This window comes from Fukomys damarensis, unplaced genomic scaffold (assembly GCF_012274545.1).
Source record: "Fukomys damarensis isolate Sample0158 unplaced genomic scaffold, DMR_v1.0_HiC HiC_scaffold_14, whole genome shotgun sequence".
In the NCBI taxonomy this organism is placed as follows: Eukaryota; Metazoa; Chordata; class Mammalia; order Rodentia; family Bathyergidae; genus Fukomys; species Fukomys damarensis.
In genome coordinates this window covers 71601991-71620379 of record NW_022900926.1, presented here as the reverse complement: position 1 = coordinate 71620379, position 18389 = coordinate 71601991, and the positions used below count along the sequence as shown (strand labels likewise).

Below are 18389 nucleotides of genomic sequence, written 5' to 3'. Positions count from 1 at the left end.
GGCATCATGGGTTGCTTCCCTTCGCATCACATCTAAATCCGAAAGCAATGCCTTTCTATGAAACTTTAGGAAGTTTCCATATTTATGATTTTGCAGAGAAATATCTCTGCGAGCCCAAAGGGTCTGAAGCAGTGTAGCTGTCGTGCCTCCTAGCACCCGGCAGAGAGGAAGGTTTGTGGAAAGTGAGCACATCCAGAGCTAAAGTCATGACTTTCCCCGCTGCAGATCTCTGCTCCGCTCTTCCGCACCAACGGCCGAGTCTCTCTCCGGATGCGGCCGGCCAGGCTGCCTCCCCTGTCCCCAACTCCAGTCAGCCGTGATGTCCTGCCGTTCCTGAGTCCGAGGTATCCGGCCATCCTACCGCTCTCCTCATCCCCATCAGTGCCTTCCTCCTACGCACGTCACCTCTCAGAATTGCACCTCTCTGTGCGTCTCTCCTTCTTTGTGCTTATTCTCACCTTTATCTTCTAAAATGTAGATCTGCTCATTTTTCTTCTCAGTTTAAAACTTTGGCTGGCTACACTTTGTCTGCTAGAGTAGAAATAGAAATCCCCACTCAAGGGGCATAAGCCCTTTAATGATCTGGCCCTAATCTAATTCAGACCCACACTGGATTTGAATCCTTTGAATCAACAATGTGTTCAATGTCTTTTCACTCTTCTGTGACTTTTTTTTTTTGGTACTGGGGATCAAACTCAGACCTCATGCTTGCCTGGCAGGCACAGTGCCGCTGAGCTACATCTCCAGCCCAGTATGTGACTTTTTTTTTTTAATTTTTAAAAAAATTTTTTATTGCATTTATTGGTACAATCTAGGTATACAATACAATTACATTCATTAAGTATGTGACTTTTTAACACGTCCTCGCATCTACTCGCTGTAGCAGTGAAATGTGTGGATGGTAGAGCCAAGGGGCTTCAGTTGGATTCCTAGCCCAGCTACTAGCTATGGAATCCTAGGCAATGACAAAAATCTTTATGGGCCTAGATCCTCATGTGTAAAAGAAGCTTGATAGGAGAAGGACCTATGACATAGGATGCTGGGAAAATTAAATGGGTTGATACATGAAGCCTTAGAACAGTTCTGTTGCAAGTGCCTGGAAAACACTGACCAACATTAATTTCTATTAAGATATAAAAATGTGTTGACCCATCTCTAAGCTCCTTGAAGGGAGGAACTGTATCCAAATCTCTTCTAGGTTCCTGCTGTGTGTGACATAGACTAGGTGCTGAATTACTGTTGAGGAAGCAAAATAAGCAGCAAGTAAAGCTTTAGTCCTGCAGGATAACTGGGGGAAGGGTCAGACCTTTACTACCATATTAGGTCTTGGGGGGAAGTATGAGGGGGTTCTTGGGACTATTTCTAAACAGGGTACTGAGTTCTCATTAGATTGGCGGCTTCCTTATCTATCTATAGCAATGATGTTCAACTCCAGCTGCATTTTAGAATCACCTGGGAACTATTGTAAAAATAGTAATGCCTGCGACTTCTACCTACCTAGGAGATTCTGATTTAATTGGTCTGAGTTGAGCTCAGCCATCAGTAGTTTTTTTTAAAGCTCCCCAGATGATTTTAAAGTATAGCCAAGGAGAGATGCACTTCTCTGAAACTGGGTACTTGCAACCCTGGTCTCAGACCAACTAGCTGCGGGGTTGGTGGATTCGGATGTGGTCACGACTCTTGACTTCAAACCCTTATTACGTGAGGACTGTGTGGACAGATAAGTAAGGTCACTTTCCACCAGGCCATTGTTTGGGTTTCTGCCCAATGTGGAGCAGGCATCGAAGGGCCTCTGCTCGGAGTTTACAGGAATGTCTTTCCTGAGTGCATGGATGACCATGGCGGGGCCCCTCCCCACTCGGCTTCTGACAAGCTGTACTCCTTTAAGCTGGAGAATAAATATGCAGGTCGTTCAGCTGGAACATGAAACTTCAGCTGAAAGATTAATAAAATGGTTCTATAGGTTGGGAAGTGTGGAAACTATCACAGTAGGGTTGGTTGGATGGATTCTTTGCTGGAGCTGGGCATGGCTGGGGCCAGAGACACCACTGTCAGAAGATCTCCCCCAACCCCGGCCTCTGTCCCTGGCCCCTGAAAGCATCCTGAGCTTCCAGATCATTGCACTTTTGGGGGGTCCTTTCCAGCTTTAAAATACTAAGATTCCATCCCACTTAAAAAATTCCATGATTCGGGGTGGGAGTTTAGTTCAGTGGTGCCGCCGCCTGCCTCACAAGGGCAAGGTCCCAAATTCGATCCCTGGTTAAAAAAAACAAACAAACATGATTCAGACTGTTCTTTTTTATAGACTTTTGTGAATTTGCTCGCCAATCCATTGGAAATTGGACTCAGTTCTCTTGAACTGAGCCCATAAAAATTGGTGCAAATTTACTTTTGCTATTCTAAGGATACTGAGCATCCATCACATTCATTCATTCTGTACTTGGTTGTCATTTTTGCACCTACTGTATTTTAGGAGAATTTAGGATAAGCTTCTTTTAATGATAGAAGCTAAATCCATCAATTGACTGTCTAATTGGTAGCTGCTGTTCATTTTAAATGAGATAGCAGTTGCTTTACACTGTTTTGGAGGCTTATGAAGGACAACCAGAGGGTCCATGCTTGTTGGGACATGAATGTGAGTGTAATTGGGAAGTGGGGTTTCCCTGTGTAGCCTATCAGCTTGGATTCAGTTTTTCATCTGCTTATTTTAGGTAAGTATCCCTGATCTGAAATCCTTGGGAGCAGAACTGTTTGGGGTTTTGGATTTTGGAATATTTGCATACTCGTGAAACATGGGACTCAAGGGTAACCATGAAATTCATAGCTGGCGTGGTTGCACACCCACATAATCTTAGCACTCTGAGAGGCTGGGGCATGAGAACTGAAACTCTGAGCTCAGCCTAGGCAATGTAACGACTCAGGGAAACCCTGTCTCAAAATAAAGAAAAAAAAAGGGCTGGGGGTGAAGCTCAGAGAAAAGGCTCTGGGTTTAATCTCTACTATCAGAAACAGACACATGAAATTAATATGTTTCATATACAGCTCCTTTTTATTAGCTTTTTAAAAGATTCATTAAGTTTATTATTACATTTTAGGTATACAATAAAAGGTGCATTTTAGTACCATTACATGGTGTATCTTGGTTCTTATTTCTTTTCCCCATTTCCCTGCCCTCCCTTCCACCTCTCCACCCCTCCCTATTTACAAAAATTTTGTTTCCATTTTTTCCTTTTCTCATATTTATTCCTTTCCCTCCCTCTGCCCCTCCCACTTCCTCTTCCCCTTTGGGTCTTATCTTCCTATTTCATATTATCTATTATACTTTTTTTTTTTTTTTTTTGGTACTAGTGATTGAACTGAGGACCTTGCACTTGTGAGGCAGGCATTGTGCCACTGAGTTAAATCCCTGGCCCTCATATATATCTTATACACACAATCTGAGGTAATTTTATGCATTTTTTGTGGGTCTCGCCTGTCATGTGAGATCTGCTGTGAAATTGTCCACTTGTGACATCATATCCAAAAAACTGTAGATTTTGGAGCATTTCAGATTTCAGAGTTTTGGATTAGTGATATTTATTTGTTTTCTTATTGGTTCTATGTCTTCTAAAAAATTTAAAAATTAAGTCAACTTATAGATATTTGCCTTATATCACATGCCAGTTTACAAAGGAATTTGAGATGAAGGACAAGTAAGGGGACAAAAATCATCCACCAGGCATCAAGGGTGTTTGTCATGGGTCCTGAATAGCCGCCACAGCCAAGGAAAGGAAGCAGCCATGAGTAAATACCGAAGCTAAGCCGTCATGCCTTTAGACACATAATTAAACCACAGGTGCTGATGTCTTGATGAAGGGGCTTCTAGGTAAAATATGCTGAGTATGGTGAGCTCTACCCTGCAATGAGTGCACCGGCAAGTTTTTCATGTTCATTTCTTGTAATTTTCATCAAGACAAGTGACACAGCAAATAATAATTTAGCCTACAGCTAAAATAATGCTGCTAACCAAATACACAGCTTTATACTTGAATATTTATAGGAAAAAATCCTGCATATTTAGAGGAATAGATGGACATTATCCTCCCATGTGCTAACCTGCATGTGTGTGTGTGTGTGTAGGGGTGTGTGGTACTGAGAATTGAACACAGGGCCTTTGCACTGAGCTACATCCCCAGACCATTTTATTTTTTATTTTGGGGCAGAATCTTGCTAAGTCACCTAGGCTGGGCTCAAATTTAAGAGCCTCCTACCTCAGTTTCCCAGAGTGTTGGTATTACGGGCATGTACCACCATGCCCGGCTAAATATTCTTTTTTCTAACAGCTTTTTTTTTTTTTTTTTTGGTTTTTTGGAGACAGGGTCTCACTATGTAGTTGAGACTGACCTGGAACTCACTATGCAGCCCAGGCTGGTCTCGAACTCACAGGGATCGTCCTGAACTCACAGGGATCCTCCTGCCTCAGCCTCCCAAGTGCTGGGATTACAGGTGTGCACCACCACACCTGGCTCTAATAGCTTTTTGATAAGGACTGAACATAAAATAATAATGGCAAAATCCTTATTCCAAATACTTTTGCATATATTTACTCCTATAATACTTGCAACGTTTCTCTGTGGCTAGTACTGTGTCACAACGACAAGCTTTTCGCTGGTGAGGAAACTGGAACAGTAAGGTAGTTTGCACAGGGTCACCTTGAGGTAAGCCCATGTCGTGGGGCTCCTAGCGCTTCACAACTGCACTAGAATTGCCTCTCTGAGGGTTTGGGGTTATTTCTGACAAGATCATGGAACACGGCTCTTCCGTTTGCTGTTAAACACAAATGCAGAAGCACTGACACTTAATCAAGGCAAAACCAGACATCAGGTCATGAAGATGAAGCAGCTCAGTCAGGGCAGAACAGCAGTTGGTGTGTCCACGTGGGGGCGGGGAGCAGATGGCACTTGTGGGCTGCACGTAGGCTTATCTCTGAAAACAATTTCTGATCTCCCACATGTGGTGCACTTGGCCGTGCAGCCTGCAAGGTCTACAGTTTTTAAACAGGACATGCAAGGGACCCATTGGGGGCGTGAGGGAAAAGTGGTGGGGATCTATTTCCCTTTCGGATTTAGAAGTACATTTTTTTCTTTTTCTTCTTCTTTTTTTTTTTGTATGGGGGAATCAAACTCAGGACCTTGCCTTTGCTGAGCTATGTCCTCAGCCCAATGTAAATTTTAATGAGGCAAGAATTTCCATGGCAAACAAGTTGGACATTACAGTTTGAACACAATCATATTTTTAATACCCAAATTCATCATTTCCTTCTGATTATATAATCAGTAGGTATTCATTGCTAAAAATGTTTAAAAAAAGAAGCGCTACGAGGAAATTATAAGTCACCTATAATTCTACCATCTGGTGACAACCTGCGTTTTCACGTTTATGCTTCTAGTCTTTTTTCACTATGCATTTATACAAACATTCATACATGCAAACATATACACTTCAACAAAGTGGTCTATAATCTGCCTCTTCATTTAATAATGTTTATATGATTAATTACTTCTGCAGTGCCTTTCTTTTCCTTTTGTTCTTTTCTTTTATGCTAGGGATTGAACCCAGGGACTCCCCTACACTAGGCAAGCTCTCTAATGCTGAGCCACACCCCGGGCCCCCTTTGATAGATTTTTAAAAAGCAGTGGCAAAGTTTATTTGAAAAAGTAAAAGAAGAATGAAGGAGAAACTGGCTGTGCAGAGAGTGAAAGCGGAGAAAGCGAGAAAAAAGTACAGCTTGGAGGAAGCAAGGCCGGCGATTGGGAGGACAAGCCACCACCACAGCCAATAAAATTTTTTTTTGGTTTTTTGACACAGGGTCTCACTATGTAATTGAGACTGACCTGGAATCACTTTGTAGCCCAGGATGGTCTCGAACTCACAGTGATCCTCCTGCCTCAGCCTCCCGAGTGCTGGGATTACAGGCGAGCACCACCACGCCTGGCCACAGACAATAAATTTTTATAATAGGCTTCTTTGATGGATGTTATGGGACCCCCCAGATTCTCCTTTCAGGACTGCAAAACATGTCTCCCCACTTTTAGGCTCTGCACACCGTGAAGTCCCTCTTCAGGACTGGCCTCTGCTGAAAGAAATTGCCCTAGTCCTGCTTATTTCCTCCCTTGGGGCAGTTTGCTCTAGTGACAGTCTAGATGCAGGTACACAGGCCCAGCCTCCTCCCTCCATTCCCACTGCTCGAGGGCTGTCCCACCTCCAGCTCCCACACTCTAGCTGAGGCCTTTTTCTGGGTTGACATCACAGCCCCAGGTCTATGGCTCATGCCCTTGCAGGTGTAGATCTCAGGGCTTTCCCAGTAAACTTCCTGCGCCCACACCTCTGTCTCAGACCTGCTTTCCTAGGACCTGACCTAGGAAAGGATGTCACCAATGTTGTTTTTATAGCATTTTAAATCGTTTAAAGGCAACAGGACTGCATGCTTGTTAGAATTTTATATCCGTGGGCCTATGTGGAGCATTGGCAGCAGACTAGTGTGGTTTTAGGGGAGAGAGAAGTATAAGATGAGGGTGGAGAGTTGGGCAAGAAGCAGACCACAGAGGACCGAGGAGGCTGTTATAGTGGTATAAGAGGCCTGGCAGGAAGCAGATGACACATCCAATGGGGTAATTTGGGAAAGTTTAACGACTAGTCTCTTTACAAGGTGTGGGTGGGGTTTGGTAAAGGTAAGAGGGATGAGGTTACCCTGGGGCTGATACCAGCAGGGAGTCACCAACTGCTAAAGCTTGAAGGAGCAGAGAGAGCAGCAGTCACTGGAATGCAGTTGGCCGCTGTGGCCTTCAGCAGAGGGATGCTGCCGGGTGAGGTGGCCTGGCAGGCACGGACAATATCGGAGTGGATCCCTAGCTCAGTTTTCCTTTCCTTTCACAGTCCCGAGCTCCTTGTGGTGCTTTGCATTTGCTACAACCTCCTGAAAGCTGGCGCATGTGGGGCCCTCAAGCTTCCAGACAGCTGGGCTTCTGGGGACCCCACAGATGGGTGAAGCCACATAAACAGTGGACAAAGATCCCCTGCACAATCTGCACAGTGTTGATCTTTATTCTGGGCCTGGGCCTAATGTTGGTCCTATTCCGAGGGAGCTGACTTGTGTTCTCCTCTTCTGGTCACATGTTGAAGTCTTAACCCTCAGAACCTCCATATGTTTATCCAAAGATGGGACCCGTAAAGAGATAATATAGGTAAAATAAAGTCATTCGAGTGGTCCCTAATCCCATCTAGTTTCCTTGAAGAATAGGCTATTAAGACACAGACATATCTGTTATACAAATAACAAAAACCAAGTGACACAGGAAAAATACGGTCATCTACAAGCCAAGGAGGTCTCAGAAAAAAGCCAAGCTTTCTGACATTTTACCTTGGACTTCTTGTTATTTGAACTTTGAGAAAATATATTTGTGTTGCTGGAGTTCCCTAATCTGTGGCATTTTGTTACGGTAGCTCTACCAAACTGCTGTAAATGGGAAGTCTTTGAAAGGTTAGGGGTGGGGTGACTTGAAGGGAAGATGACCTTCTGCAGCTGAGAATTTATTGTAAGATTGGCCAGAATACATCTAGAAATAACAAATAGGAGGCTATTTTACAGTGCAGGCGAAGGATAAAAAGGTCCTGCTCCTTCCAGCGGAGGAGTGGAGAAGTGGATAGATTTGAGAGATACTAAGGAAGTAAAATGAACTCTTTGCCAATGGATTGAGGCTGCTACACTCACTAGAAGTTTACCAGGAAGGAGTTCGGAGCTTAGTGTCCTGTTGGAAGTGGGGTCTGTTTGGAAAACACGCATTATGGGAGGCATAATTGGAGCCTCCCTCAACTCTTTCTTTCTGTGCTTCCTGACTGCCATGACTGGAGCCGCGAAACTCTGCCAGATCTTCCCACCATGCCCTGCCTTGAAGCCATGCTACTGCGGACTGTGTCCTTTAAAAACCACCCGCTCACGGGCCGGGGATTTAGCTCAGCGGTCCGGTGGCCTGCCTTGTAAGCACAAGGACCCGAGTTCAATCCCCGGTACCAAAAAAAACAAAACAAAACAAAACAAAACAAAACACGCGCTCAAATACACTTCTCCTCTAAGCTATGGGTGGCAGGTATTGTGTCTCAGTGACAAGCAGTGACTAAGACAGCAAGAGAGAAGGGGTCATACAAATGTCGATGAATCAAAGCCAGGGGTAGCAGTGCACGCCTGTAATCCCAGCACTTTGTGAACCTCCGGCCCACTAAATTTAGTGGTGACACCCTGCCTTATAATAAAAACCAGAAAGATCTGGGGATGTAGTTCAGTGGGAAGGCCATAGGTTCAATAAGAAAAGCAGAAAAAAACAAAAATCATTGACCAAATATTTATGGAATGCTCATTCTGTGCTAGGCACTCTCTTCTGGACACTGAGGGGTAGGGGCTGTCTTTTAAGTGCCTACCATGCTCAGATGAATAGACAGCCATCTCTGAAATGGGAGACACTTGAAGATCAGTCATCAGATGAATCATTCTCTTACTGATAGATGTTTCAGCGATTTCTAAATGTTTTGTGATATGTACGTATGTATCTGTACACACAGATCTATCTATATTTATGTCTATCTCTATCTGTAAACACCTGCAAGAAAGGTCATATTAATTCCCATCCCCACCAGCATGTAGTAGTTTTAGCTTGGAAATTTTGTGAAGCAGATGCTACCAACCACTCAATCTAACCCACAGAGTACATAGTCAACAGAATGCTCAACTTTGCATAATTTCGCTTGTAGTGCTCTTTTCGAGGGCAAGATTATTTCAACTGTTTTGCAAAGCATTCAGGTATTCTCAGAGAAGAACTGTTCTATAGGTTATCAATTAATGTCTATAAAACATAGATTTGGGTCTTTAGAGTATTTCATCTTCAGCCATTCTCTCTGCTACTTGCATTTTTTGGGCAACAAAACCATGCATGTAAGAGGACATTCTTTCTCTATTTTCTCTGAGCAGGTGTGATGATTCCATTTCTATTTGGCCCCTGAGATTCATTCTCTGCCTCCCCCTGTTCCATGTCCTGTGATGCTGCTCATGCCCTCAAGTGCCCTTGACTTCTGGCTATGGTTGGGTCAGTTAATGGGAAGCCCTAGCAGAAGACTGAAGTGTGGGAAGAGAGATTGGCGTATTTACCTGCGGTCAATTTAGCTCTGAGCTTCAACTTAACTGTGACTGCTCCCTCCATGAACAGTTCCCGTGGGAAGGTCCCTCCTCCACGATGCAGCTGTCTCTTGTTTCCACCACTGGAACCTCACAGGCCAAGTCTTCTCATTGTTAATCTTCCCCTTTTGGTTCCCTTAACCCTGCCAAGGTTTTTTCCCCCCTCAGGATCTTGTTAAATTGCCCTGGATAGCCTTGCATTTTTCATCACCCCAGTAGCTGAGATTACAGACATGTGCCACAGTGCCTGACCTCTGCCAATATTTTTGCAAGTAATTCCTTTATTCAACTCTCTTAAGTTATACCCTTTGGTGTACTGTCTATTTTCAGTGTCATGCCTGTTATAGGGAATGTACTTTTGGCTCAACTAAAGGTTAAACACAATAGATGGGAACCCTCAGAATATCCTAGTTTAGCTGCGTGTGGTAGCACACACCTATAATCCCAGCACTGAGGAGGCTGAAGCAGGAGGGTCATGCCATGAGTTTAAAGCCAGCCTGGGCTACATAACGAGTTCAAGGCCAGCCTGGGATACATAGTAAAACATTCTTTCAAAAAAAAAATGTACAAAGAAACTAAACAATCTAGTTTACCCTCACACCATATATCTAATGTCTTGATCTCTGAATGTTAGCAATGGTCCTGGTGGAGGTTGCTTTTGGGGACAAGTTACCAGTGAGCCTTGGCGTCCTCTACTGAGCAAGTTAGTGCACACAGTGACTTACTTTAATGTCTGTGAGTATTCTATTGCACAATTACACTTCAATTAACAACCCAGTTTCCTTATGATGGACTTTTAGGTTTTTTTCCAGGTATGGTCCCACAAACAGAGCTCAATGGGCTGCCTAGCATAAATCCTCCTGCGCCTGTAGGTTTATACATAGACATGTGGTTGCTGGGTCATAGCATGTGCTCATTTTCAGTTATGCTGGATGGCAAAAACTGATAGCTTTCATCAACTCATTGGTTGGCATTGCTTTCACTGAATCTCCAGACTGCTGAGGGTGGACTTCTGCGGTTTCCTAGCAAGGAGTGCCATTTGTCAGAATCAGTGTTCAGCCTCGATTCTATGCACAGGTCCATATCCAGGGGAATAACTGGAAGGAATAATTTAAAATCAACTGCCACAGTGAGACCAGACAGACATTTGATAATATTTTGGTGATGTAGCACTTCAGCATAGCATTATAAAGTAATTTAAAAACCTCAGAAATAGGAATTCATGGTGTCCCTTTAGTTTATTCAAGAAATCTTTTGCCAAATGTCACAGTGGAACAACACTGTTCTGCACTTTTGCCAAAAAGTTACCAAAACTAGCTTAAATAAAGCTCCAAAGCAGATGGTGTGGAGTCTGTAAGAGTGACTGTATAGTAGAACAGAAGTACAAGTGGTCAGAGAGCAGATAGTCATGGCGATTTTCAGCACCAAGAATTTTCTGGTTCTTTTTGTAATGTTTTTGAACAGCATTACTGTTTAACTGTAAATGGGAACCTTAATCAAAGTCAGCTACACCTTGGATCACATTTTATAAGGTCCCACTCTACATTCATACTTTTGGGTCTCTAACCTTTGTATGTATTTAAACAGACAGAAAAGGAAGCGTTTACTTGCTTTCAGGTGGCTTAAAGTTTGGATTTTCTCATGGGAAGTTGGCATTATTTCTCCCTCTATGCTGATGATATTCTATGCTAAGTAGCTGCAGTAGAGCCAGTTTTAAAATAAAGTATTGTTATGCAGCCCATTGGAGGTGAAGGATTTGTTTTATGTATGTGGAAGCTCCACTTTCTCTCTTATTCTCACTCTCTAAGTGTTTTTTTCAGGACAGGGTCTCTAGTCTGGGCTGAGCTTGAACTCACTTGTAGCCCAGGCTGACCTCAAACTTGTGGCGATCCTCCTGCCTCAGCCTCTAGAGTGCTGGGATCATAGGTGTGCACCACCACACCTGCCTAGAGCATCTTCCTTAAATCACAGTATTCAGTAACCCAAAGTCCCATATCTATATTTGTGCTTGTGTTCTTTTTATCTCCTGTGGTGCTGGAGATCAAATCCAGGGCCTTACACATGTTAGGCAAGCATTCTACCACTGAGCTATAGCTCCAGTTCTCTTATTTTTCTTTTTTCAGTCCTCTTATTTTAAAATAAAAGAAATAGGATTCCATTTGGATGTTGGTTCCTATTTTGAGTGGAAATAGTCTCACCATTTAGTCCCAGGCCAGAGAATGAACCAGATCACCTCTAGTTAAGGGTTCTTAGTGAGTCACACGAATCCTTTCAGATTCTAGGGTTCTGGCACTCATGGTTGGGCTACTAGGTTCTTAAGAGCAGCTTCCTGGGGTTGAATGGAGCTGTTGAGAAAATGTGAAACAAAATGCCAGTGTGGAAAATGACTCCACAGAGACATGACTAGGGATTTAGGATGTCACCACCTGATTTCCTATAACTGCATTTGAGGTTGACGTTATGTACAGAAGGCTTGATGCTTTTAAGAACTTTGCTCTTCCTGCTTTATAAACAATGATTCCAAAACAAGGAGCAACTGTGAAGAACGACATTGAGGGAATTTTGCTGCTGCATGTTCTCAATGTTTGTGCTTCAGAGTCATCTTTTTTTCCTCCCTCTGGTACTGGGGATTGAACTCAGGATGTTGCACTTGTGAGGCCAGTGCAGTGCCATTGAGCTAAGTCCCCAGCCCTCAGAATAATCTTTTCTTTTTCTTTTTTATGGGAGTCCTGTGCAGTGCTGTCCAGGCTGCCTTCCCACCTGCCATCCTTTTGCCTTAGCCTTCCAAACAGCAGAGATTACAGGCCCAGGCCCTAAAGAGTCATTCTTGAATGATTCACCATGAAAGCAAATTTCTCAGATAAGAATGATAAAGTGAAATCTTGAAACCAGAATAAAACCCTTTTTTCCACAGAAAATTTATTGTAGTATAAAATATACGCAACATAGACTTTATCACCTTAACTTTTGTTTTGTTTTGTTTTGAGGCAAAGTCTCACTAAATCACTAAATTGCCCAAGTTGGGTTCAAACTTTGAATCCTCCTACCTCAGCCTCCCAGAGTGCTGGAATCACAGACATGTGGTATCACGTCCAACTCCACTTTAGCCATTTTTATTTTATTTTATTTTTGGGGGGAGCGGGGGTTGAGACAGGGTCTCACTATGTAGTTAAGACTGACCTGGAACTCACTATGCAGCTCAGACTGGTCTCGAACTCACAGCAATCCTCGTGCCTCAGCCTCCCGAGTGCTGGGATTACAGGCATGCGCCACCACGCCTGGCAACTTTAGCCATTTTTAAATGTTCAGTTCTCTGTCATTAAGTACACTTACTTTGGTATATACACATCACATCATACATCTCTGGAACTATTTCATTGTACTAGGCTGAATCCCTACTCATTAAACACTCAACTGCCAAGTCCCCAGCACCCACACTTGGGCTGCCGGCAAACACCATTCTGTTTTCTGTCTCCATGAGTTTGACTGCTCTCGCCCCTCATGTAGATGGAATCATACAGTATTTTCCTCTTAGGGCTGTCTTATTTCACTTAACGGAATGTCCTCAAGGTCCATTGGATTTCCTGTGGCTGGCATTTGCTCCCTGAAGTTCATGTGATGGAAACTTAATCCGTAATACACCACCGAGGGGTAACCTGTAAGTGGTGTTCTGGTTAATGGGGTGGGTTCCTGATAAAACAGTTGGCTCCCTTCCTCTCACATATGTACAGTCTCCATGTAGTAGGAGGTGAGGGTGTGACAAGGTGGTTGGAGTAGTCGGACACGACCTCCCGATGGAGACTTGTTAACCACAGGCACAGAACAGCAGCACCTGAGCCTGACACGGGATCCAGCCCGGCCCTGCACCTGGTGCCAATCTTCTGATCCGAGAACACGCCGAACCGAACCTGGCCCCTGACATCAGACTCCTAGCACGAGCTCCGGTGGGACACCTGGGTCAACTACCAAAGAAGACGTAGAAGGACGCAGCGACTGACCTGGGGCCCTGCCCGCTTGTCCTCGCAGTGGTCAGTTCTGCTTGCAGGACGCCGCTTCTCTCTTCCTTCAAAGCACCCTATTCTCCCTGAGCACTTCTTTTGTGCTTCTTCTGCTTTTTCTTATTTCTTCCCTAAAATAAACAGTAATCTTTCACACCCACCAGTTGTCCTGACCAATTCACTGATCAGGACAAATAAGAACCTGAAAAAGACTACTGGTCCCTACTCACCCGATAACAAACCGTCTGATGCCTTGTGCCCTGTCCTTGCTCGGCAAAGCAACACCGAGGACACAGTCATACAGGCTTGGTTTCAGAATCACAGAAACAGCCACCTGTTCCAGAGGCCAGAGCCTCAGGAGGCTTCTGAGTCGGGCCAGGCTCACCCGCGAAACTGGCTGCACCAGAGACGTGTGGAGGTCAGGCGGCCTCGCACCAGCTTTAGCGCCTCACAGTCGCAGGTGCTGGCCCAGGCGTTTCTGAACAACCCCCGTCCGAAACCAAACGCCACAGAGCGGCTCGCCAAGGAGATCGGCGTCCCAGAGCAGACGGCCCACATCTGGTTTAAAAATCAAAGATCCAAACTATGTTCACAGAGCAAAAGAGAAACTCCTGAGTCCCCGGGCCGGGCCAGACAGGGCCGAGGCCTCCCCGAGGGGAGGCGGAGGTGACTGTCCTCCGCTCACCTGCACCCCAGCAGAACCCTGACCCAGGTCAGCATGGCCTCCGGCAAGCCCATCTGGATAGGGATTTCCCCACAGGGCCTGGCTCGGAGGAAACGCAAGAGAACTGCGCTGGTGTAGCAGCCGTCCTAAAGGCATGAAGGGTCACAGCTCTGTAACGTCCACACATCTGTAGGTGTAGATATGTTTCCTCTTGGGAGACTTTTAACTTGTTTTCAGCTTGGCACTGTGGAGGCAAAGCTGTAATGTATGTGTAGCTTTTTTTTTTTTTTTTTTTTGTATCCGGAATCGAACTCCGGTGCTTGGGAGAGAGGCGGTGGAACCCCTGAGCTAAATCCCTGGCCCAGCTTTGTGATTTTTAACTTCTTGTCACCTAGTGTATTACCACAAGTTGAATTACTGGATTGAAGGTACCGTATATACATTTATAATGGTTCCTGCCATTTCTACTTCAGGATTTTCTGATTCTCACATAGAACCAAGAGCAGGTATTGATAATGTCTTATTTTAAAATTTTTTAATTTTATGATGGGTGACAAGTGTTAGGTCACTTGATGTGAGCAGGACAGAAGCCATCTTATGCTTCTGTCTGGGTCTAAACTTTCTGGGTCTAAACTGGCTTGTTAGAACCTTAGACACGTGTGCCTGTGTGAGACCTGTACAGGGTGGTAACCATATGGCCTACAAGCCAGAAAGCTTATCATCTTGTGAACCCTGTCAAGAAACTTATAAGAATGTTTTCTAAAAATATATATTTTTGCCTGTGGTCGTCACTGCCCATCCTGAGTGCCCTGCTTGGGTCCCGGGCTCCGGATCAGGGTGAGTTCCAGGGCTGCCCGTCCCATTCCCACCTGTGTTCTCAGGGCGTATTGGCCGAGGGTAAGCAGGGTCCTCCACCGATGGCACAGCCCCCAGCTTTTTGTTTATGCTGGGGGTGAGATTTGCTGTGAATGAGATAAATACTCAATAAAACTGTTGCCCTCAGGGAGACTGCTGACTCTTGGGGTCTTCGGCACACTGACTGAGCCCCAGGGGGGCCTAACTTGGAAGGCCTTTGGGCCTCAAGAGCGGCCACCGTGTCTGCCCACAGCAGTCATTGTTTTTATTATATTCTTTAATTTCCAATAAAGGTGAATGCTTTCTCTCTCTTTTTTTTCCCCCTTTTTGAGACAGGGTCATGCTATGTAGTTCAGGCTTGCTTTGAATTTACACTGATCCTCCTGCCTCAGACTTGCCAGTGCTGGGATTACAGATGTGTGGCACCACACCCAGCAAGGTTAACATTTTTGCCTTTTTAATTTCAATCTCCAATTAAATAGTTCAAAAATTATAGATGACTGGTTTCTCGAGGAAGACTGGAATATTATAAACCAAAAGATGAATAAATAAATACTACACAGGAGAAAGGAGCATATGTTATAGTTATGATACGCTTACTTTATTTTTTTGGTTTTTGGAGACAGGGTCTCATCAAGCAGTCAGGCTGGCCTTGAACTTGAGATCTTCTTCCCTCAGCTTTCTGAGTGCTTCAGTTACAGGCGTGTGTCACCATGCTTGGCTCAATTTTTTAATTTTGATATTTGATTTAGAATTTATTTTAATGGCTTTATTTTTCCAAATGGTTAGCTGGTTAGTTCCATCATTCACTGGGCAACTCATTTTTAGTTCCTCCAGTGATGTGAAGTGCCACCTTTAGCATATTTTCAATTGTATACACTTGAGTCATTTTTCTTTCCTAAGGTTTCTTGCTATTCTTACCTGTTCGTTCAATTGCAGCAGTCTACGGCCGTACCATCCTGAACGCACCCACTCTCGTCTGATCTCAGAAGCTAAGTTCCTAACCTTGGGGTCACTGGTAATTGTCCGTGGAGCTTCAGTGAGTACCACCACCTTCAGGCCCAGAGGTGCCCATTTAATCACCGGGGAGCAGAGAGCATAACCCCCAGGTGACGCCACGTACACCCCAAGCTGAGTGCCGTTTGGCAGGAGGAACTTCACAACTCTGTTCCAGTTCTGTTATGGTTTTGGTTTGCATTATAGTGAATTACAGATTAATTTTTCTATTAGCACATGTCTGCCATACATACTGATCGCATTCATCATGAGGAATTTGTACCCGTGCGTAACATATCTTAAAGTTTTCCCCATTTCCCCATTCTTCCCCTCCTGATACACAAAAGCCATTTCCATTTCCCCCTTTCAGTTCTTTTTTTAATCCCCCCACGCTTATTCCTCTTCCCATCTGAACAAGTTCTTCCTACTTTCCACTGTCCTCTGTTTTGCTCCTTGTTTACACCTTGGGTTTCTCCCACAAGAGAAGCAATGTGGCATTTAAACGCGTGTGTCTCATTGATTTCACTTAGGATTATGGTCTCTAGGTGCATTCATTTACCTTCAAACATCTCAAGTTTATCCTTCTTTATCATAGAGTAGTACTCCGCTGTGTAGCAATGCTGCATTTTCTTTATCCATTTATCCATTTATTTGATGGGCATTTGGGCTGATTCCAAGATTTAGCTATTATAAGTTACACTGTCATAAACGTGAGTGTGCATGTTTCACTGTGGTATGATGTCCAACTCTTTTTGGAAGATCCCCAGAAGGGGAATAACTGGGTCAAATGGAACCTCTAGTTTCAGTTTTTTGAGGAATCTCCATACTGATTTCCACAGTGTTTGTGCCAATTTACACTCCTACCAGCAGTGATAGGTTCTTTCTTCCCCCCACAGCTTCACCAGCATTTATTATTGGTTGGTCTCTTAACAAGAGCCATTCTTCCTGGAGTGAGATGGAGTCTCTGTTGTTTTAATTTGTATTTCTCAAATGATCAGTGACGGTGAACATTTCTTCATGTATTTGCTGTTTGTACTTCATCTGAGACATGTCTATCCATTTCAGATGCCCGTTTTTAGATTTGGTCTTTATACTGGGCGTCCAATTATTATTGTTATTTATTTATTTATTTATTTATTTATTTTGGTTTTTTGAGACAGGGTCTCACTGTGTAGTCGAGACTGACCTGGAACTCACTATGTAGCCCAGGCTGGTCTTGAACTCACAGAGATCCTCCTGCCTCAGTCTCCCGAGTGCTGGGATTACAGGCGTGCACCACCATGCTCAGCAAGGGGGGGTCCAATTTAAAAAAAAATTTAATATATTCTAGATACCGTGGATCCTTGAGTCATGACTGACCTGACATACGAACAACTTGGGTTATGATCAAAACTGTAGTTTTAACTTATGACCAAAGTCTTGAGTTATGACCTGAATGCCGGCTGTTTGTGCTTCCAGATGGTCTCAGATACAGACTTAACCCTAAGTTGTTCTGGAAGGAACAGTGCAACATCCTTTCCCATGTGGGGTTAACTGAGAAATCCTGGGCCAGTGTCTCTCTAAGGACACTGAGATCTGCATGTATACAGGAGAGAGACTTTGAAGGCTGTGTAGAGGAGACTGAACATTCATTGACCAAGTTAAGTTACAACCAGCCCTTGAGAAAGAAGAGTTCACAAGTCGAGAGTCTACTGTACTAATCCCATGTGAGGAGTAGATGGCAAATATTTTTCCCCACTCTGGGTTGTCTCTTCACTCTGTTGGTTGTTTCCTCTCCCTGCACAAGAGCTTTTTATTTGATGTGATCTTTTTTATTGATTCTTCATATGAATTGCAGATTAATTTAGATACAATTGACATGTTTATAATACTGTGCCTTTCTGTTAGGTTCAATCACTGTTCTTCGGTTGAAAAAAATCAAAAACAGACTTACGGTGAGGCTATGGACTGAATGTTTGTGTTTCCCCCAAATTCACATGTAGATGCCTCAATCTCCTGTGTGATGTCCTAGGGGATGGGGCTTTTGAGGTGTAATTAAGCAAGTTATGAGGGTGAAGCCCTCCTGAAAGAGCTTAGTGTTCTCATCAGAGCCAGATCGGCCAGCCACCTTGCCCTTGACCTCCCAGGCTCCAGAACTATGAGAAACAAATTTCTGTTGTTTAAGTCATTCAGTCTATGGTTATGTTATAACAGCCAAACTGCCTAAGACTGCTGATTTATTTTATTATTTTTTCATTGAATTTATTGGTGTTTTTAAAGTATACGGTACAGTTACATTTATCATTGGGATCTTGTACCTTTACATAACAGATCTTGGTTCTCATGTTTTCCCCATACCCCTGCCCTCTCTTCACCCCCTCACCCTCCCCTATTTACAAAGATTTTGTTTCCATTTTTTCCTTTTCTCATATTTTCCCCCTTATTTCTTTTCCCCTTACCTTCCCACTTCCCCTACACCTTTAGCCCTTTTCTATTTCACATTATCAATTATACAATTTGGATCTTATTTACATTTTTAGTTTTTCCCACCAGAGAAACTATCTGGTATTACACATATGTGTCTTATTTATTTTACAAGAGTATTGGCCTCAATATGCATCCATTTTCCTATGAATGACTCTAATTTCTCATACTTCATGGCTGAATAATACTCCATTTTACAGAAAAACCA

General features: G+C 43.8%; 1 protein-coding gene across 1 annotated transcript in view; it reads left to right on the top strand.

Annotated features, from left to right (window-relative positions):
* Window positions 1-219: 219 nt before the first annotated feature.
* The window catches only part of LOC104860574, a 46579-nt gene continuing 28409 nt past the window's right edge, over window positions 220-18389 (top strand). The window contains exons 1-2 of the mRNA XM_033763425.1: window positions 220-344; window positions 15662-15761. Of these exons, the coding sequence (XP_033619316.1) occupies window positions 271-344; window positions 15662-15761 (174 nt within the window). The 5' untranslated portion in view covers window positions 220-270. The remainder of the gene's footprint in view (window positions 345-15661; window positions 15762-18389) is intronic.